This window comes from Silene latifolia, chromosome 6 (genome assembly GCF_048544455.1).
Source record: "Silene latifolia isolate original U9 population chromosome 6, ASM4854445v1, whole genome shotgun sequence".
Taxonomy (NCBI): domain Eukaryota; kingdom Viridiplantae; phylum Streptophyta; class Magnoliopsida; order Caryophyllales; family Caryophyllaceae; genus Silene; species Silene latifolia.
Window position 1 is genome coordinate 5,008,460 of NC_133531.1, and position 22,872 is coordinate 5,031,331.

Here is a 22,872-nt window from a genome sequence, read left to right on the forward strand (position 1 = left end):
ACAAAATGGTATGTATTTAACCCGTTTTAAATTTAAACAGATATTGCCGTCTTAAATAAGAATTTATGATTACTAACATACTCCTCTTTTTTAAACCGTGATTTGTTGTAAGAAAATTGGAATTATGGTTTTTTTTTCCCAACATATTTTTTAAAACTTGTGTATTTGAGCGAGTAAAACTTGACCTGATTCGAGTAATTATATTTTTACTTTTACACTGTTAAAAAATAATTCAAATGAATCTAGTAAGGTTGTGATGAATTAAAATGGGCTGACTTAAGCTATATAAGTTGATTCACACGGTTCAAAAATAATTCAAGGAAACTGGTAAACTTCTATTGAATCGAAATGGAGCTGACTTGAGCTAGATAAGGTTTAAAATGGTAGCACGTATTATGAACCAAATCGATTTGTGACCCAACTTGAATATGCTTTCACTTGAGCTTATTTTAGGGCCTCTATTATCAATCAATAAATCAAAAAGTTACGACCATTGACACAATTATTGATTCACTGATAACGTGATTTAGTCAATGACTCGATGGTTCCGTAAAGAATGGTCTTGGTGTAAATGGAAGAGGACATGAGGTCATACTGATCGATTACATTGGGGGAAAACCAAATATAAGATAGCTCCACAAAAGAGTGTGTAATTCAACAACAATACTCCTAATTCTAATAGCACAGCACAATGTATTGTCGAATACGCTTCACAAAGACAATCCTTCAGAGACCAACTTGAAAGTTTATACATCAAAAGTCTAATACTATCCTAATTTCCAGGAAATAGTCACTTCAACAGTCTTTGATGGTTATACGGGTATCCAAAGTACGTGTTACCTAAAACCCATGTCCATCTCACGTCCAAACAAAGCTCGGCTAGGATAACGGCTGCAAAAGGGCGATTGTTAGTGGCTATTTTCAATCATAATCTTATCGTGTACATAGTAAATACACAGAGACTGACAGATTAACATAGCCACTATAGATAAAGCCGACAAAATGTCTAAGCAAGAATTTACCTGGTGGCATCATTCCGGATTTCCGGGGCCTCCGAAATTTGAGATACTCCATTACTTTAAGTCATTCCTCTCTGAAATAAGGAAAAAAATGCTATGAAACCGAATTCCTTGTTTAAATTATGCATTACTTACTTTTTGACGACCTTTTTTGATTACCTTGTAACTCAAAAAGTCGTATGAGGAGCATTCAACAACTGGGATATCGAGAGGTAATAATGGCCACCTATAAAATAAGCACAAAAATATGAAACTTAAGTCAAATAAGAAACCTGAAAAAAGAAAAACACACAATCGGATATAAACAAGTTAAAAAAATACCTGTTAACATATGGTGAGATTGGGTATTTGAGTTCTATTTTCTTCTTAACCAGTTTAGAAGCTGTAGGTCTTTGTAATACAACCTAATTTAAGAATAATAATTATCAATATAAACTGTGACTAACATTTATTGCCAAAAAATCAAGTTTTAACTAACCTTGATAACCATATGCCAAACCAAATTTTAACTAACCTTAATAATCATGTGCTTTCTGTTTCTCTTTCTCTTGCGACTCTCTTTGCCTAATTTGAGAAGTAAATCGGCAAGCTGTATATATATATATGTATACGGAATCCATTTTTGAAATAATGGTCAAAAATAAAATATTTGTCGTTTTGGGTCGGTTTTGAAAATATTTGTCAAAATGGTGTCCACGTAGGCTCGGGATTTCTGGACCTAAAACACGCCACTACCAATGGCGTGTTTATAAAGAGTACGGAAAGAAACTTCATTAAAAAATGGACTAAAACAAACACGCCATTGGGAATGGCGGGTTTCGGAGGGGAAACACGCCACCCCTAATGGCGTGTCTTATGTAATTTTTTTTTTTTTTTTTTTTTTTTATTTCAGTCAGTTGAGGAAAAAAATTGTTGTAAAGACACGCCACTACTAATGGCGTGTTTCCTTCACAAAACACGCCATTAGTAGTGGCGTGTTTCAGGTCTAGAAATCCCGAGCCTACGTGGACACCATTTTGACAAATATTTTCAAAATCGACCCAAAACGACAAATATTTTATTTTTGACCATTATTTCAAAAATGGACTCATGTATACGCAACAAGTCATATCTTATGATATATTCACATATTGAATACAATAAAGATTATTATTAAACCGTTTTAAATCAAAACAAGATCTTATCATCAGCTAACATCAGGTAAAACAGCTTATGAAAATAATTACTAAATTAAAGAGACAAATTACCCGAAGTGGAGAACTCACAGGAATATTATTCAAGAGAATAATAATATCACCAACAGAAATTCTCGCTTCATCGGCAAGAGATCCCATTATTACCTTAAAAAATAGATTACGAATATAATTAATTTTTTTTTTGAGGAAACAAATATAATTAAATTGAAAAACTATAAGAAATAACAGGAAAAATAACCATTAATACATGAATGTTACACGAATACAAACCTCATTTACCGTGATTCCATCCGTAGATGGAAATTTCTCATATATTAGCTCCATCTCATTCAATTTCTTCTCATCAATGCTTCTCGTCTTCAATCCAAGACATGGACGCATCACTTGCCTAAACATTAATTTTTTAAAGGTAAAATAAGCTAAGCACCAACATGGATCAAATATTGAATAAAACGAACACCATAATGTAAATGTCGAAATTTTACCCATAATCCACCAACTGTTGAAAACAGTGGTTTAAAATAATACTTGGCATAAACAGGGTCGCCTTCTTTTGCATATATACATTCATACCAATAACAAAACCCGTTGAAATATCAACCAAAGGGCCTCCAATCCCGCTCTGAAATGATTAAAAAATCAATTTACATATACTAAAAAACAATGTCAAATTCGCAAAAGCGCAAAATATCCAGAAATAAATATATAGATCATAAAGTCCATTTCTTCATAGTTAATTCGAAGGTTGCATGGTTGAAGGTACGATTCGGTTAGAAGAACGTGATCGGGTTCCTAAAATGTTGCCTACATATATACCTATTTCGAACTGGGTGGTCTTGTAAAGTCGAACAAATTTCTATTTTAGAAAAAATATTTAAAAAAGATAAATGATGCACCGTATATTCTAAAAAATAAATTAAAATATTAGATATTGTATACATCATAGTAGTAGCTTGTTGGAATTCTAGCAGGGAGATAACTATGTTGGCCGGCAACGTAAGAAAATAAAAATCTAAAAGCACACATTGGATTTTAGTAGAGAGCTCATCATGTGCGGGTAACGAACAAAAAAAAAACCATTAAAAAAACCGGTAACGAACAACAAAAATAGGCCCGCCAAAAATAATGGAAGGGTATGGACAAAAGAAAATGTTGATGGACCAGCCCGCTAAACCCGCTAAACATTAATTTTTTATTTTCAATTTCTTTATATCTGTGACAACTTAATAAAACAAACCAAAAAAAACTACGTAACAAATGATGTAGAGCTGTTTACGTCAAACAAACAATTAACTAAAGAAAACTAAGCTCAGAAAAAGTAGTGCATAAACAAGGAGTTGATAAACATATTTAACAATTTGACCAGGTTAATAAAGACTTAGAAGACAAGTTCCTAAAATTTGACCATAAACAAGGTTTGTCTGAAATTTACACAAGACACATTGTTTTTTGTGCTTTGGACTTTTTATTACCAAGCCCGTTACCTTAGATTGGGCGGGTACGGGCAGCAATCGTTGGCCCATTATAATGGACACGGGATTTGGCAAAAAAATTAGGTTAGGCTCGGCACCGTGTCCGGCCCAAGCCCGCCGATGATAAGCTCTAGTTTTACTATTGAGCTAGAAAAACTTACAAAGGCATAAAAAAAATAAGTTACCTCTGAAATAGTGCAACTAGATGACATTAAGTCATCTGACTCTAAAACATCTCTCCGGATGTTAATTTTCCCACGTGATGCCATTAGACCAAAAGTTGAATTTCGGCCTAAAGACATCACATTAACATCTAAATGTGCTATCTCTAAAGAAAGAGAGGTCCCCTTGATACCGTCTAAGTCTCCATGGATGATTGCAATATTGTGATGATCGTCGATGAGAGAAACTGTTCCATCTATTTTCTTTCCACTCGGCAAAAGAATATCCACCTAAAATATAAAAAAAAAATTAGAAAAAATGGTTATGCGAATTATTTACTAAGTACTTAAACAATAACACTTATATAAGTTAAGAAGAAATTAGCATGTGAAATTATTTAGCATATATGTATGAGTATTTATATGACTTGGTAACTAACCGATAATGAATATGGATTGCAACTAATTTGAGCAGAAGGCTTCATACTTATAAGTGTGAATTTGTTAGGTAAAACCATAAAACATAAAGTTGTTAGAGATAATGCAATTAGGTACTCCTTCCCAATCAGAAATCATATCATTTGTTTTTGAGACGAAGTTAAAAATAGTGACTAAAATACAACAAAAATAACAACATTAAAGTCACCCGCTCCCGCAAGTGCGGGGTAGGGGAAGTCGGATACGCACACTTACCTTGTATTAGAACACAAAGAAAATTTCCGAATGACCCAAGATGGAAATTGCGTCGAGAACTGCATCGAAGGACCGCTACTTCACAAAAGAAAGAAGAGCAACCACTTTAGTGAGTCATTTTGATTTATTCCATTATAATCCATAACCAAAGAGTAATGAGCCTTTGACTCCATTGGAAATATGGAAAAGTCGATAACAACTCCAAAGAAAATAAATAGAAAATATGCATGTTTTGTAAAGGGGGGAGGTGGGCATGTGATAAATTTTAAGAACTGCTTTGCTCTGCCAGTATATGGCCTAATACAAATGCCAACAATAACTCTTATCCCAAATGACAATTCTTACTGCATGAAAGAAGTAAATAAGTCATTGCTTAACGCCTTAACGTCACGCTTTCACTGAGGATATGCATCTTTCCTGCTGGCAGTCATTAAGCAAGAGATATTTGGTTTATAGGGGTCTCATGAGTTCACCTAATGGCATGCCTAATTTCAACAAGTTGGTCTAAGCTTTCACTCACCAGTTAGGAGGCCGGAGACTTGGAGAACAGAAAAAATCCCTAGAGGCAGAGGAAGACCGAGACAGACATGGTTGAAAGTGATAGAGCAGGATATGAGAGTTCTGGGCCTTGAGGAGAGTATGGTGACGGAGAGGGCACAATGGAGGGAAAGGATACATGTGGATTTTTAGTATTTGATGTTTTTTGACATATTTAGTGTTTTTTTTTAATTTAATTTAAAGAAATTAATTTATCTATTTTTCTCCCCTTTATTACACTTTTTCACCAACCACTTTCTTATAGATTTTACCTGGTTCATTCCGGATCCTTAACTCTATTTCGGTTTTTAAAAATCGTTTTAATCTTTTCTCTCGATTTAAATTTTAAGTTTTTATAAAAGAAAGACGGAATTCGATTTTAAAACCCCTAAGTTCACCTTGACTTTCCATTACATTTTCGTTCTTCCTTTTTGTTTTTCATCTTCCCTTTTTTTATTCGCATTTTGAGGCGTGCGTTCACCCATGGAGGTTCGAAAAGATGATTCATGTCAGCCGACCCCAAATCATTTTGGGATTAAGGCTCTGATGTTGTTGTTGGTCTAAGCTTCCACTCACTTCTGACACCCAGTTGTCTAATACGTCAACTGATTATGGGACTAAGAGCCTTGTAGACAGTGATAGTCCACATAATATAACAAGAGATAGCCGTAGATGTGCTTATCGGCGCTTAACTGATATGGGCTCTTACCTCCCAGCCAATGAGCCAAGAGGTTGGACGTTTCATTTTCATCTTTCAATCTCATGTTGACGGTATCAATGTATCATAACACTGTTGCTAACCTAGGATCAGAGTGCCTCAGGGAGGGGTTTCCCTAAGGTATGGGGGTCAAGATTCCTAACCCTCTCCACACTCAAAGGCCCCTGACATTCCCTAAGCAACAAATAAAAAAGATAAAAAATTTAATTTTATTTCATATATTTGTATTTAATACTACAATTTCAAAGACAAGTTTTACCGTTGTTAACCGTCTTAATACTATTTTTGACAATTGTTCCGGGTGTAATTCCAGAGCAGTGATTAGTTACCACCCGTGGCTTGTAGAATAATGTCTTGAGCTGAATCCTTCTTGCTCCTATCGTCCCACTCGGCCTCTCCTGCAACAATGAACGAACAGGCGGGGCTTGGTGTGTGCCAAGCGTACTCACTCCGACGCTCAAGTCGGTAAACTTAAAGGATTAAGTTTGTGTTACTTGGCTAGATGCGTATTGTAGAGAGATAAGGGAGATATTACAGGATGAATAGTGTATTTAGGTTATAATTGTGAGATCCTTTCCTCAATGAAGGTTGAGGAGTATTTATAGACTTTCACCTTTTGTCACGTAGTGGCCAAGTGGCCAAGTGGCTAGCGGTGGAAAGATCGATCTACCCCTCGCCGAGGGACCTATGGCGAGCCGGCGGACAAAGTTGACTCGCCGCCGAGGGGTCTTGGATATGAGTACGCGGATGTGTGTCCCGGTATTTGGCAGGTTGTCACGCCGAGACCAGTGCGGCCGATGGGATGCATCGGCTAGGCTATCGAAGTCGTTGACTTTTGTGGATATCTTTGACCTTGCTCGGTGTGTTGACTTGGTCGGTGCGAATATGCCCCATCAATTTGCCCCCGCCGTAGTCTATGCCGTGGTATGGGCTCCGATGTACGTTGAGCATGTATTCTGCACAAGTAATTTTTAGAAATTTTCTCAGATCGGCTTCTTCTTGTGCATCGGCGCGGCTCTTGCTAGGCCGTGCCGTATACCATATCCCCCCTCCACATGGATGCGTAAAGGGCACTCGATGTGGAAAAGAATATGACGCGGGCCGTGACCAAGGCCGAGAGTGCTTAGGTTGATTTTGATTGCCCCGCCGGTGCTTCCTAGCTTGGTTGATCGGGTGGCGGCGGAGACCGGATACCTAGGAATTTGTTGAGGAAAATGAATAGTTGAAGAGATGTGAACGGGCGTGTTGAAGACGCTTGGTCACTGTTGCATTGATTGACGTTTAACTGTTGCGACGATTGACATTCCGTGGTTGCATGCTCGACACGTGTTTGCTCGTTGATTGGTTGTTGCTTCATGGTCGTGCTCGATTGGCCCTTTATTATGGGCTTTTTCCCTATAAATAGGGCAGTTTTTCCGTGATTTTGGTCACTAATTTCATTTTCTCAAATTTTCTTCAAAATTTTCGTCTTGCTAAACTGAAGGGCTTCTTTTTTCTTCCAATCTTCAGAGTTTTTGATCCGGCTAGCACTTTTTCCTTTGAAGGTAAACAAACGAATTTTTCTTTTCTTTGCTAGTAATTTGTTGTGAACATGTCTGCCACTGATGCCGGGGCTAGCACTTCCGCGCCGGGGGGTTCCCCGTCGCGTCTTGACGAGGAGGAGATTTTAGAGGCCATCCCGCTAAGGTTAGGGGGTCCTAGGCCTCCTTCTCCCGTAGATGACCTGCCCCTCCTGGGGGAGTTGGAGGATGAGGATGATGTTGATGTTGATCACGGTGATGGGGCTCCCGTCGATGGTGGGAGGATGACTGTTCCGAGTCATGGCGAGGCCTGCACGACTGGCCTCGACCGTGTTTGGACGAATAAATTCGCTAGTAGTTCCGGAGGGACCCTGTTCGGAGATCATTTCTTCTTCGGTGAGGGATATAAAATTGTTATCCCGGAGGAGGGTCGAGTGGTCTGTTGCCCTCCCCCGGGCCATATCGGCGTGTACCTTAAGCATTTGGAGTACGGGCTCCGGTTTCCTTTAAACGAGCATGTTGTGGCCATCATCAAAGCTATGAACCTTGTCGTGGCCCAACTACATCCGTTGGCCATGAGGACGATAATCGGCTTTGTGTGGCTCTGCCTTTTTAAAGGGGAGGTCCCTACGGTCAACCTATTCCGCCGACTTCATAGTCTTCGGCCGTCGATCTCCCGAAAGGTGGGGTGGTACGGCGTCCGGACGGAGCCCTGGATATGTCTCCGTAAACAAACTTACTTCCCGCAAAGATTGGGGGCGATGGGTGTACGTCCGGTCGGAGGACTACCCGTTGCCGAGGTCTTTCCAGGGCCCCGTTCATTTGCGGTGTGAGACCCGGGAAGAGTATGAGAAACACGTCTCCCGGGGTAGCAAGGTTAAGATGGACGCTTCTTTTGTCCCCCTTACGGCGGATGAGAAGCGGGCAATGCAGCTATTTGATCCGAGGAGGGATGGCTCGCCCCGACTCGATTATTCTTCAGGACGAGATGCTCTGCCGCGTCGGCCTCATACCGGCCCTCAGCCGTGGTGAGTAGGGTCGGTGTGAGGCCCACCTTTACTTGTTATGCTCCTGTTTGGAGCTTTATTACTTCTTTCATATAACTCTTGTTTGGTTCTTTGCAGATCGATTTGGTCAGGACCTGTCAGAGAAGGACTTGGAGAGGCTTGGGCTTGATAAGGACGGAAAGGTTCTCATCCGCCATCCTACGGCTGAAGCACGTGATCGCCGACTGTCTCCTAACGAAGTCATGGAAAGACAGACAAAGGCGTTGGATCCGGAGACGGCTCAAGCACGGGTTCTTGGCAACGTGCTGAGAAGATCAAAGAAGGCGGCGTCCAAGTCGGCGGCTGCATCAGTGGCAACTCCCTCTCCGACCCCCGTGGTCGCGAAGGACCGTGTGGAGGTGATCAACATTTCTGAGGGAGAGGTGACCGTTGCTAAGGCCCCTTCTCCGAAGAAGAGGAAAGATCCACCGTCTGCTTCCGCCGTTGCCGTGGAAGGGCCTGCTTCCACCAGCCCTTCAGCTAAGAGGGTTCGAACTGGTACGGATTTAACTTGTGGTTCGGATTTAGCCGGCTCGTTGGGCGTTCCTGACGATAGGCTTTCTGACGTGGCAATGCACGGTGACATGGATGCCCTCTGTGATTTTTTTGCAGTTCCATCGTCGGAGGCCGCCGTCCTCACTGAACGGCAAGCAGGGAAGCAGCCTGAGAAGGCGACTGAGAAGGTGGGTGACCGAAATGTCACCGTGGACTCCTCACCCCAGAAGCTTACCCCTACCGAACTCGTGGCGGAGGGTGAGGAAATATACAAGAAGTTGGGGAGATGGAACCGTCAAGCCGCTTCCCTCATCATGGAGCAAGAAAAGGCCACGGCCCAATCTGGGCCGCTGATTGCAAAGCTCAAGTTTGATCTTCTTGCTGCGAGGGGGGAAGCCGGGAAGGCTAAGCTGGATCTCCGTGCTGCTGAGGGGCGTGCGGAGGAAGCTGAGAAGCTGTTGAGGGCCGAGAGGGCCAAAGTTGAGGATGCTGATGGCGCCACGGCCAAGATGATGGAGGAACGGGACAGGTACAAGGGCGCCTACGACTCTGTGGTTGCCAAGAGGGACGAGTGGGAGGATCGGTTTCAGAAGCAAGCAGAGGTGCTCAGGGGCACGCAGGCTATCCTTGCTCAGAAAGAGAAGGATATTGAAATGCTCCAGGATGAGGTCCTTCCTAAAATGTGCGTCCAGTTCCGGGACCGGGCCGAGGAGGCGACCAGGGAGGCGATAAGAAGACTCGTCCCCGAGGGCTCCTTTCCATGGGATAAATTTGATACTCTTTTGGATGAAATGGCTGAGGCTGAGGAGACCGCGGCTACGGAGAAGGCTGAGGCGGCGAAGGCGGCTCGGAGGCGAGGCCAAGGCGGCTTATGATGCGAAAGTGAAGGAGGATGAGAGGTCAAGTCGCTTGAAGGTGCTCGGCCTTCAACAAAGCCGCCACCGATGATCTTGTGGCTGCGACGCAGGGGAGCATCGAGCATAGGGAGAGGGGCGGTCGTCACCGGACTCACCCGGCATCTCGGATAGCTTTAGCTGTTCGGGGGCCAATTATTGAGCCTTTCTCCCCGCCATCCTTTTGGCGCTTCAATTTCCAAGTCTGTACCTTTTGTTTTTCTGTTTCCTTGCTTTTTGTAAAGCTCTGGTAGGTAGAGTTTAGGCAATCCTTATGGGGACGGCCGTCGTTTGTACTCTTCTTGCAGTCATTTTAACAAGGTTTTATCTTTTTGGTCCTCGGCTTGGCCGGGACTCTGATTACGATCCTTTATTTGCCTTCTTGTGTCATTGACTGAGGCGATTTGAATGTATGTCTTAACCGTGTAGACATGTTGACCGCTAGATTGGCGTCTCAATTGACCTTTGTGTATACGTTTCTTTTTAGCGTATCGGCCGACGTGTTCCCCGTCGCTCTCGGTTTCGGCCGAGGTAATCGGGGTTGCGGCTTCGATAGCAATCGCAACTGTGTAGGCACATTGACCGCTAGATTGGCGTCTCAATTGCACTGAGTATACGTTTCTTTTTAGCGTATCGGCCGACGTGTTCCCCGTCGCTCTCGGTTTCGGCCGAGGTAATCGGGGTTGCGGCTTCGATAGCAATCGCAACTGTGTAGGCATATTGACCGCTAGATTGGCGTCTCAATTGCACTGAGTATACGTTTCTTTTTAGCGTATCGGCCGACGTGTTCCCCGTCGCTCTCGGTTTCGGCCGAGGTAATCGGGGTTGCGGCTTCGATAGCAATCGCATCGTTGTGTAGGCACATTGACCGCTAGATTGGCGTCTCAATTGCACCGAGTATACGTTTCTTTTCAGCGTATCGGCCGACGTGTTCCCCGTCGCTCTCGGTTTTGGCCGAGGTAATCGGGGTTGCGGCTTTGATAGCAATCGCAATCGTGTGTAGGCATATTGACCGCTAGATTGGCGTCTCAATGCACCGAGTATACGTTTCTTTTTAGCGTATCGCCGACGTGTTCCCCGTCGCTCTCGGTTTTGGCCGAGGTAATCGGGGTTGCGGCCTCGATAGCAATCGCAATGTGTGTAGGCACATTGACCGCTAGATTGGCGTCTCAATTGCACTGAGTATACGTTTCTTTTTAGCGTATCGGCCGACGTGTTCCCCGTCGCTCTCGGTTTTGGCCGAGGTAATCGGGGTTGCGGCTTCGATAGCGTTTCTTCCCTTCGAGTTTCCGTCTAATGGCAAATCGTTGAGGGGACAGACACTTTGATGGAGAACTTTGGTGATTCATTTGCTTGTCATGATCGTGCGTTGGGGTGTCCACAATGTGTTCGGACACCTCCGCCGCTATACAAAGTATTTTCTCAAGTTATCGGTGTTCCAATGGCTCATCAGAGGCACACCTCCCATGTCTGTCAGCCGGTATGTACCCGGCCTTATTTCTTCGATCACTTTGTAGGGACCTTCCCAGTTGGCCGTCAGTTTGCCATGAATATTTCCTTTGTTGGTGGCGGCCGACTTCCTTAGGACTAGGTCTCCTACTTTTAAGTCCCTTTTGTGGACTCTTCGGTTGTAGGCTCTCTTCATCCGGCTCTGATATACGGCCAAGTTGAGGCGTGCCGTGTCTCGGCTTTCTTCGACCAGGTCGAGGGAAGCTCTAAGGCCTTCCTCGTTTTCATTTGGGTCAAAAGTGGCCGTTCGGAAGGTCGGCAAGACCGTCGCTTCGATCGGTAAGACCGCCGGAGCCGTAGACTAGATGGAAGGGGTGTATCTGTTGCTTCTTTTCTCGTGGTTGAAGGGACCACAGGACGCCGGTAGCTCATCGGCCCACCTTCCCTTAAGATCTTCAACCGTCTTTTTCAAACCGTTGAGGATGGTTTTATTGGCGCTCCGCCGCCGTTACTCTGCGGGTGGCGAGACGGAGGAATACGCAAACTTGATGCCAAGCTCCTCTAACCGAGTTCATTATCGGTCGCTCCAAAACTCGCGGCCGTGGTCGAATACCATAACTTGGGGTAATCCGAAGCGGGTTATAACGTTTTCCCCATTACCTTTCGACGGCGGCGTTTGTGGTCTTCGCTGCATCGCTACGGCCTCAACCCATTTGGTGAAGTAGTCAACGGCGACGATTAAGAACTTCCTTCCCCCGGAGGCCGTTGGGAATGGCCCTAGCATGTCCATCCCCCATTGTGCGAAGGGGAGGGGACTAAGCACCGGTTGTAGGTCCCTGGAGGGAGCGTGTATCACCGGGGCGTGCATTTGACGATTCGTGCACTTCTTGGTCTTCGTTCGGAATCTTGAAGCATGGTGGGCGAAGTAGCCAGCTCGGAGAGCTTTGTGGGCTAGTGTTCTTGCCCCATGTGATGTCCACAGATGCCTTCGTGGATTTTACGTCGATATCGGCTCTGCGTCGGCGGACCGACACACTTCAAGAGTGGTCTTATTACGGATCTTTGTACAGTTCTCCTTCGAACACAGTGTACACGGCGGCGATCCTTTTATTTTGGCCGAGGGATTGCGGCCCTCCGCAACTCACACTGTAAGTTTGTATCTCATTATCGGAGTCATCCACGTTGTCTCGGTCTCTATGTTACCCACCATGCCGACGGTCTCAGTGATGCTTTTCGCGTTTCTGATGTCTACCAGCACGGTTCGGCTGACATTCTTGATAGTTGAGCTGGCCAGTTTGGAGAGCGCGTCGGCCCGGTTGTTCTCGGATCTGGGGACACACCGGATGCGGAAAGATTTTAATTTTGCTACGTCGGCTTTTACCCTCTCTAGGTACCTTACCATTCCGTCGTCCCGAGCCTCATACTCTCCCTCGATTTGGTTGGTGACCAATAGCGAGTCAGTTTTTAACACAATGTGTTCTGCTCCGGCAGCCCTAGCTAGCTCGACTCCGGTTATCACCGCCTCGTATTCGGACTCATTGTTCGAGGCCGAGAAGGTGAATTTCAAGGCGTACTCAAACTCATCCCCGTTTGGGCTGATGATAAGGATGCCGGCTCCTGAGCTATTCGCCGTGGAGGAACCGTCGGTGTAGACCTCCCATATGCCTGGGTTTGGCTCTTCCTGATACGTGCATTCGGCCAGGAAGTCTGCAAGTGCTTGCCCCTTTATCGAAGGCCTTGGTTTGTACTGAATGCCGAAACCGGAGAGTTCCACTGCCCATTTGATGAGCCTGCCGGATTGTTCGAATTTTTCCAAGGATTTCTCCAATGGCTGATCGGTTAGGACCGTCACGGGGTGTGCGTCGAAGTAGGGTTTTAACTTCCTTGTGGCGACGATGACGGCGAAGGCTGCTTTTTCGATTAGTGGATAATTCCTTTCGGCGGGCAGCAGTGTGTGGCTGACAAAGTAGATTGGGTGTTCTTTGTTTGTCTTCTTCCCGATGATCACAAAGATCGACCGTGGCCGAGGTTACGGCTATGTATAGGTATAGCGTCTCCCCATTATCGGCACAGACGGGGTTGGGAGAGTACGAAGATGAGCTTTCGGTTGTTTGAAAGCGTGGTCATTCCTCCCCACTGAAGTCTTTATTTCCTTTCAGCACTTTGAAGAATGGGGTGCTCTTATCGGCCGACCGAGAGATGAAACGGGCGAGAGCCGCCATTCTCCCTGTCAGTATCATAACCTCTTTCCGATTCCTTGGTTCGGGCAGGTCTAGGATTGCTTGGACTTTGTCCGGATTGGCATCTATGCCTCTGGCGCTGACAAGTACGCCTAGGAATTTTCCTGCCCGGACACCGAAGTTGCATTTCATTGGGTTGAGCTTCATCTTGTATTTCCTTAGTGAACAAAATGTCTCGTGTAAATCGCCGGATGCTCGTTTGTCGGACTTGCTTTTTACAATAGCGTCGTCGACGTATGCCTCAATGTTCCGTCCTTTTTGATTTTGAAACACTTTGTCCACCAGCCTTGTATACGTCGCTCCGGCGTTCTTCAGACCGAACGGCATCATTTTGTACATGTATGTGCCGTTGGCGGTGATGAATGCGCATTTAGGCATGTCTTCCTCGGCCATAAACACTTGGTGATACCCTGAGAAGGCGTCCAGCAGGCTCAGCATGGTGTAGCCTGCCGTGGCGTCGATTAAGCTATCTATCCGAGGCAAGGGATAACAATCTTTGGGGCATGCTTTATTAAGGTTGGTGAAGTCTACACACATTCTCCACGCCCCCGATGATTTCTTTACCATTACAACATTGGCTAACCACTCAGGATAAGTACAAGGCATGATAAAACCTGCCGCTAGTAATTTATCTACTTCGGCTTTGATGGCTTCGTCCTTTTCGACCGAGGAGTTCCTCATTCTCGCTTGATCGGGCGGCGGTGGGGAGTACGTTCAACTTGTGAACGATCACCTCTCGATTCACGCCCGGCATCTCGGCCGCTGAGTATGCGAAAACGTCTTTGTTCTTTCTCAGCAGGTCCAGGAGGTCGGTTCTGAATTTTGGTTCCAGGTTGACACCGATGGTTATGGTGCGGCCCGGATCAATCTCTACCTCCTCGGTCTCTGCTCCTTCGATCATGCCGATGGTCCGGTCGTTCCCGGATCTGGGTGTGTACTGTATCCGGAACGATTCTAGTTCTGAAGCGACAGCTCTCACCCTTACTAGATACCTTATTGTCTTGTAGTCCTGGGCTTCGCACTCTCCTCTAACCTGGTTGGTCACGAGGAGCGAATCTGTCTTTACCATGATACGTTACGCCGGCGGCTTTAGCTAGCTCAATTCCGGTTATCACCGCCTCGTACTTGGATTCCTTGGGGGTCACTGAGGTAAGCTTCAAGGCGTGCTCGGATACGTCCCCGTTTGGGCTGATGATAACCATGTCGGCCTTCGAGCCATATGTCGCGGAGAGGCCGTTAGCGTGAACCTCCCACAAACCGGGTTCTTCCTCTTTCTTCGAGATGAGCTTATGTGCCTCCCCCCGGTCCGAGGCATATATCAATGTCAGGGCCCGGATGGATATTACAGCGTCGATCTCGCTCAAAGTGATCCGGCCTATGAGTACATCGTAGGCAGGTGTACCGTTGATGACCACGAATTTAGACATGACGTTCTTGGCTGCACCTCCCTCGCCGAACCTTACCGGCAAACTGATTGACCCCAGGGGTACCATGCCGGCCCCAGAAAAGCTGTATAACGGGTTGGTGCAGGGGCTCAACTCTTCAATCCTCAGACCGAGGCCGAGAAAGCATTCTTTATTCATAACATTGGTGTAGGCGCCTGTGTCAATCAGGCACCCCTTCACCAAGTGGTCGGCTATGTCTAGGTGAACCATAAGTGGGTCGCTGTGAAGAGCGACGACTCTCTCGTAATCCTCCTGTCCGATGGTCATATCGGGAACTTTGGAAGCGGGGGTCACTGTGTTGGGCGCAAAGTTGATGGCACGATAAGGTTTATCCAGTGCCGTTTGTGCCCTGGGAGTGAACTCGCCGCTCTCGTCGTCCCTGACGACGACATTGATCACTCCTACTCGCTCGGGAGCGGGCTTGCTCTTTGATCTGCCGGCATCTGGTTTTTGTCCTCTGGCAACATATTTGCCGAGGTTTCCCATCCGAATCAGTTCTTCAATGGCATCCTTCAGGTGTCGGCAATCGTTGGTTAGATGTCCGGTGTGGCCGTGGTACTCACAGTACTGGCTCGTGTCACCATCACTTCTCGGCCTAGGGGGTCTTTCCCATTTCTGGCCCTCGTTTTTGCTCAAAGCGAAAACATCGGCGGCCGACGCGACTAGGGGGGTGTGATCATCGTATCGCTTTTTGTAGTATGTCCCCGAGCTCCCCCCGGCATTCGCCGAGCTTTGTTTCTCGGCAGACTTCTCTAGCCGTGACCTATTATTCTCACGGCGTCTCTCATCGGATCGTGACCCATTGTTGTCACGGCGTCTTTCGTCCGGGTTATTCTCCCGGCGGCTATTCCTTTCTGAGTGCTTGGCCTCGCTGGGGCCTTCCCAAGTCTTGTGGTAGTCTTCCACCTTGATGGCTTGGTCAGCCAACTTCCTTGCGGCGTCCAAACCTAGGCCTCCGCACTTGATGAGCTCGTTTTCTAAATCTCCTTTTGGGAGGCCCTTCATCATGCGAAGGCGCCCGGTTCGGGATTGATTTCTCGAATCTGCTGGACCTCTCCATCAAACCTCTTCACGTAGCTTCGGAGAGACTCGCCCCCTCTTGTCGATAGTTAGGAGGTCGGAGGTCTCTGCGGCCCTTCTCTTATTGCAGAGTCTTGGGTTAGGAAAGCGCCCTTGGTCGGCGTAGTAGTACACCGAGCCATCGGGAAGCCCTTTGTACCGGCTCCGAGCCATTCCATGCGAGTTGTTGGGAAAATTCGGCACCGGACCTCGTCGGGCCGCTCCCATACCGACATGTAAGACTCGAAAGCCTCGGCGTGGTCGGTGGATCGCTATCCCCCTTGTATGATAGGGGTGGCGGTTTTAGCTTGTTTGGCACCGGGACTTCTAGGACGTAGGCGTTGAGGGGTTGCTTGACCACGTGTTGAATGACACGTGGCGATCGGCTCCTCGCATCCCTATCCGGGCTTCTCCCCTCGTAGCGGGAGGGGCTCCTTCTTCGACTGTGACTCCTTCTCCAACTCGCCGAGTCGGACTCCTCGGCTCCTTTGGGATATGCCTCGTTCGTGTGGCGGGGGACGCTGTCCTTCCGCGAGTGCGGGAAGGACTTAGGTCTACCGCGCCCACTTTGGGCTCCCCCGGCGTCTTGACCGGGTCAACTTCTCCTAGTGCTCCGTTCAGATTTCTCGGAGTCACGTTTTGGGCCCCTGGTCTCTGGGTGGTTTCCGCCGCTCTTGTCGGTGTGACGGTGTGAGCAGACGCATTGCTAATTAGGTCCGGGACCATTTTCGGTTTTGCTATGTCAACCACATGTCCCATGATGGTGACTGGTTGGTGGCGGCGGCGTATCGGCATTATCGGCATCCCGAACTCCGGTTGGATTACTCGCCGGTGGAGGGTCGCTCGACTCGAATTGTTGAAGGTATCATCCGGGTGGAGGGGCTCGTCGATTTACGAACACCTCTTCTTTGTTTCGACATTTTCTTAGCTTTTTGGGTGGGTTTTTGTTTTTTTTTTTTTTGTTTTGGGAATGAATGTGACTAGCTTCTAGTGTCTTTCCCCACAGACGGCGCCAATTGTTCCGGGTGTAATTCCGGAGCAAAGTGATTAGTTACCACCCGTGGCTTGTAGAATAATGTCTTGAGTTGAATCCTTCTTGCTCCTATCGTCCCACTCGGCCTCTCCTGCAACAATGAACGAAGGCGAGGGCTTGGTTTGTGTGCCAAGCGTACTCACTCCGACGCTCAAGTCGTAAACTTAAAGGATTAAGGTTTGTGTTACTTGGCTAGATGCGTATTGTAGAGAGATAAGGGAGATATTACAGGATGAATAGTGTATTTAGGTTATAATTGTGAGATCCTTTCCTCAATGAAGGTTGAGGAGTATTTATAGACTTTCACCTTTTGTCACGTAGTGGCCAAGTGGCCAAGTGGCTAGCGGTGGAAAGATCGATCTACCCCTCGGCCGAGGGACCTATAGCGGCCGGCGGACAAAGTTGACTCGCCGCCGAGGGGTCTTGGATATGAGTACGCGGATGTGTGTCCCACCGCGGGTTGTCACGCCGAGACCAGTGTGGCGGCCGATGGGATGCATCGGCTAGGCTATCGAAGTCGTTGACTTGCTGTGGATATCTTTGACCTTGCTCAGTGTGTTGACTTGGTCAGCGGTGCAGAATATGCCCCATCAACAATATCGCCATAGAGACATATACTATGATATTAGCATAGATATAAGTATTTTTGCAACTAAAGTAAATATTCAGAGAATTCTTTAACACCCTTTTTGGGAACTTGAATTGCATTCATAAATTCAGATTTCTCCCAAATTCTTTCTTTGTTTCAAAACCAAGCCCACATCCCAGCACACTATATTTCAGTGGATTTGAAATGACACCCTAACCCCCTCATTTGCAAATCCTACTTCTATCTCTGGTCATCCCTTTCCACTATTACGCTTATTTAATCATTTTGCATCCATGGCACACATTGGCAGACTTCAACAAAAATTGGGGCGCCAAATACTTTTGAATCCTTTAGATGAGTTAAATGTTGTGTTTGGTGGTTACTTAAATTAGTTTTTATGTATTATAGACACGTGTTAAGACTTAAGAGTATAAAAGATGAATTATGGAAAGAAGGAAAGATGAAGAAGGGTTGGGGTTAAAAACAATGAAATTAAACTCGTCATAATAAAACAATGGAAAAATAAGTAACATCCTTACTACAGTACTAAACAAATATATAGTTGATCTAAATTGAGGAGTGAAAAATTGCATTCACACATTTTTAACTCCAAAAATACGGTAAATAAACATCTCACTTACTAGAATTTTTACACGAAAGAGACACAACTGAAGGGGAAACTGTACACGCCATCTTCCGAGCAAGCAAACTTGAACCATCCAAGTCATCATCAATGTTGCTGAAGTTATTGTAGAATCCAAGATCGGTACGACCTGTATGCAATTATAAACTGAAATCAAATGAAAAAAAAAAAAAGAAATTAAAACAAGCTAAAAACGACTGGAGAGAAAAGGATGACTCACGGATATACTCCGCCCTGTGAGGAGACGATGATTTGAAGTTTCTTGTGTCTGCAAATAATAGTGACAATATTACAATTTACACACCCTATAATATTACTCCGTATAATATTAGGAAAGTCAGATGCAAGATGAACTAACAAACACTAACCATTTGCCTCATGCATGCATGCTATCTCCTCATGTATTGACCAGAGATGGTTTGGCTGGCCGATATAGTACTAGTAGTACAAGGATTGTCGGATGTTATTCAAGTTAGTATGTACTCCGTAGTACACAGTAGTACGTAGTACATTAGTGTATGGTGAATTTTTTTGGATCTACTGTATTGAGTACTGAGTAGTACATAATTAGTATACAATAAAAAGGCAAGATGTAATTTATTGAACCGCGTCCTCACCGGCGGAGACCTGGTCTGCCGGCGTGTCCCTCCACCAATGTCGACAAGAATCTCTGAGTATATTAGCTTAGTAAAATTAGGGGGAATGAATGTTTGAAATTAGAGATATAACATATTAGAGAGAGATTAGAGAGGGAAAATGGTAGTAGAAATGGGAGGGGTATAATTGTCAACAACGTACTAAGATGAGTAATATGCGTACTGCGAAAATCAGGACCCATAAAGAATGGTGAACCCGAATACGCGAATACTAATACTTTGTACTAACTAGTTGGTTGTATCGCGTGCGTTGCGCGCGACCCCCAAGATTTGTACCTTTTGATTTTGTCCTCCTTAGTTAATATTAAGATATGTTAGACGTTGAGTTATCGTGGGTATATTTGTACCTTTTGATTTTGTCCTCCTTAGTTAATATTTAGAGGTTGTCTTAAAACCTATAATTGGGTGTCTTAGTGTATTGATGGCCTAATTTAGCGGAATTAAAAGTAGAATTCTTGTTTACTAATACGTATCGAATAACATCGTCGATTGTTTGAATAATCTTTCTGTAATAGTATCGAATAGAGTAAAATTCCTTGTAAAGGAGCAATTAAATAGTTTTATTGTTGGTTTAAAGGTTTTTAAATCGATATGATTTTATATTTTAAGCGGAGCAAATTTATGAAAGTCACTATAAAAACACATAAATAATATTGTTTTAATCTTAGGACAGTCTCTAAATAAGGGGAACAACAGCTAAAACGCAATTTCGTGGATACATATAGTACAAAAAAAATTTCATTTGAGCTATAGCGTACTGAAAGTTGTCTATGAAGGTTGGATCCACATTTATCAAGGATGCAACCGATCCATTACACACCCGAGTTCCTTTTTTGTATTGTTGTAATTAGGATAAGAATTTAAGAAAGCTCAAATTTTTTATTATGGTTTGAAAAAGACTAAAATTTGACATCTACCTAGTATACAAGCTAGGTTTTTCTTTGGATTTCTATTGGTTCCTTATATTTAGCACCGGTGGGTCCCCTACAAAATTTTGGTGAATTAATTACTCTCTCTCCACATTGCTGATAATGTCTATTTAATTTCCGTCTTTGGAAATAGTTGCTATTAATTCCGTGTAAATATCCTTCCGGCTAATAAAAAAATCTACATTCAAAATCTATTTACAAAAAAATTACTGAAGTAAAATTCATCCATTTTAATTTAAAATCAAAAGGGAAAAAATTAAAAAATCGGAAAAATATAGGCAGCCACATAATTATAAATATCGTAATGAATAAGTAAATTTTTTTTTATAGAAAAACGTCATAAAAATCAAAAATAACAAATCATCTTTATAATAATATAACCTTAATTTCTTCTTAAATCATTGATATATTCGTTTAAAATTAACAATGTCAACAATAATAATTATCAGAATTTAGAACCTAACTTTTTAAGGGAATAAAAAAAATATCTTCTTGAATTTAAAAATTATTTCAATTAACAATAAAAATTTAATGTGGTTATAAAACAAAGAATTTATCTCATAAAAGAAATCGACAATATAAAAAAAAACATTACAATATTAGAAATTACTAGATCTGACAATCTTAAAAAAAAAATATTGAAACAAAATTAGATATCTTAACTTACACAAAAAATGAAGAATTATGTACTAATATTAATGAAGGTGTATTAATTTAGGGTTTGTGAGATGAGAGGGAGAAAGGGGGATTTTGGAGGCAGGAGACGTGGAGAGCGGAGATTCGGAGGTAGTGAGGAAGGATTTTAAGCATGAAAATACATTAATACATCATTGCTATACGTATTTGTCAAAATATGACCCGACTTGATCCTATTTTTTAGGGTTAAAAACCCTTAAATCTTGACCCGTGATCTGAAATACCCGAACCCGAAATGCCTCGTCGTTTTAGGGTCAAAATCCATTTGACCCGGTGGATCACTGGTAATTCAAGAATATTATCAAAATATTAATCCGTAAAACTTTTATATTATATTTGAAATATTAAATATAAAAATAATTATTTTAATAAATTAAAAACTAATTAAAATCAATTATATATATTTTTTATATCATTAAATGATGTAAAATAATACTAGTTAAAATAATTGTATTTTTATAAATGTCGTAACATAAGTACAATTAATAATTATGAATATAATCATACTATTAATACTAAGTATTAAGTATGATTAATTTTAGAAGATACTAAGTATGTTTTTAGGCTGAAAAAAAAAAAAAAAAAAAGATGTTATAAACTTTTTTCCGATCTGTATTCTAACCTTAGAGCATGTAAAATAGAGAGGATGAAATCTCCTCTTAACACTCTCTCTCATCTAAGAGGAGCTCCTCTCTATTATAGAGAATGCATAGATCATCCTCTTAGAAGGAGGATGTTCTCTACTTTCTCTAAAATTAGAGGATTTTGAACATTGGCTCTTGTGCCAACAATCTAATCATATTTTTCCTTTTTTAATATTTTCATTTTATTTTTTCATTTTAATAGAAGTTAAAATATTATTAAAATAGTAGAGGATTAATAAGAGGATCCTCTCTATTGTGAACAAAAAGTATAAGAAGAGGATGAACATAGTGGAAATGAATGTGGGTTATAGAGAAAATGATGTGTCAAAAAATAAAAGGATAAATGAAAAATTAAGAGGATGATAATGTACTCTCTATTGTACATGCTCTTAAGACGATCCATATCCGTATATCTCGACCAATATTTTGACCCGACCTGTTTGATAGGTTTTGACACAAAGACCAAGGAAGGAGACACTTACTAAGTGACAAATGGATCAAATTGAGTGTAAATGATCAAATTGCTCATTACTTATCAAATTTATTTTTAAAATATAAAGAATAACAATTGATTAAGATACTATAAAATAAAATAAGACAATAAATAATTTAATAATTGGGTGGTTGGGGAAGATGGTCGATGGTAAAAGAATTAAATAAGAGGTAAAAAAGAATTAAATAAGAGAGAGTACTTGGGTTGTTGGGGAATATGATCGTTGAGTAAAGGATTTAATAAGAATTAAATTTGTAAGAGGTAAAAAAGAATTAAATAAGAGTGAGTACTTGGTTGGTTGGGGAAGATGATCAATGCTTTCAAGTCTCTCAAAACGACCAAAGTATTATTGCACCAGTCAAAGTGTACTAAGATAATATTCGTACGTGGATGGTTATTATAGTAGCTTATAATAACCATTATTATGATTTTTTTTTATCTTATAAACTAATATTTTAATTTATTTATTTTAAAATTGATACAATGTAAGTAAATATATTGAAAAACAATAAGTAATTTTAAAAATAACGAGCACAAACGAGCCTTAATATGCTCGAGCTCGGCTCGGTTTTGGCCCAATTTACTTTGAGCCCGAGCTCGAGCTTAATTTGATCGATCTCGAGCAGAGCTTTGACCGAGCCGATTCCGAGGGCTTGTCGAGCATGCTCAGTTCACTTACAACCCTAATCACTCACGCAAACTAAATTACGATCCATTTGTACTCTTATTTCCATTTTAATTATTTTGAACTCATTTATACACTCTCATACAAACCATCGTAAGTGATGGCCTTGATCATTTCTCACCTTCGCTATCCACAAAAACCTCACCCCTTAGCTTCTCAACCACTTCTATTTATGAAGTAACAAATTATAAAATAATAAACTTAATAAACTTGAAAAAAAGGGAAAATAAATAAATCAAAAGTCCTATAAATATATGGTTCACCAACCAAGTATTTCTACCCAGTAAAAAAAAACCAACCAAGTATTTCTTTCCCCCAAATCTTGATCTTTCTTATTTTCTTCATCTTTCATTTCCTGGGTTTTCTTAAAATCTTCATAGTTCATTTTCTAGGTTTCCAAGATTTCAGTTTTTGCAAATTTGTTAAGTCTCTGATTTTGTTGTCGATTTCAAAGTAGGTCAAAATATATCAAAATTGAGTTCGTTTTGTAAACAATTAAAAAATAAAACATTTTTTTATATGCTCATTTAATATACAGTATCCTTTCACGTCACTTTCTTC

The 22,872-nt window shown here is 42.8% G+C and overlaps 1 protein-coding gene across 1 annotated transcript; it reads right to left on the bottom strand.

Annotated features, from left to right (window-relative positions):
• Positions 1-631: 631 nt before the first annotated feature.
• On the bottom strand, positions 632-18,655 carry LOC141586105 (uncharacterized). The gene is made up of 12 exons (XM_074407236.1): positions 18,577-18,655; positions 18,429-18,476; positions 18,113-18,338; positions 3,873-4,139; positions 2,701-2,837; positions 2,486-2,603; positions 2,267-2,359; positions 1,534-1,608; positions 1,341-1,423; positions 1,179-1,245; positions 1,023-1,093; positions 632-891 (listed from the first exon to the last, which is right to left on the bottom strand). The coding sequence occupies exons 3-11, from the start codon at positions 18,164-18,166 to the stop codon at positions 1,079-1,081; spliced, it is 909 nt and encodes a 302-aa protein (XP_074263337.1). The 5' UTR covers positions 18,167-18,338; positions 18,429-18,476; positions 18,577-18,655; the 3' UTR covers positions 632-891; positions 1,023-1,078.
• Between the last annotated feature and the right edge of the window lie 4,217 nt (positions 18,656-22,872).

Coding starts and splice junctions, on each gene's coding strand:
- LOC141586105 (XM_074407236.1), bottom strand. CDS start 18,166: ATGTGTGAATGCAATTTTTCACTCCTCAATTTAGATCAACTATATATT. Junction 2,360..2,485: donor ATGGAATCACGGTAAATGAG/GTTTGTATTCGT, acceptor CTATTTTTTAAG/GTAATAATGGGATCTCTTGC. Junction 1,424..1,533: donor GAAAGCACATGATTATTAAG/GTTAGTTAAAAT, acceptor TTCTTAAATTAG/GTTGTATTACAAAGACCTAC.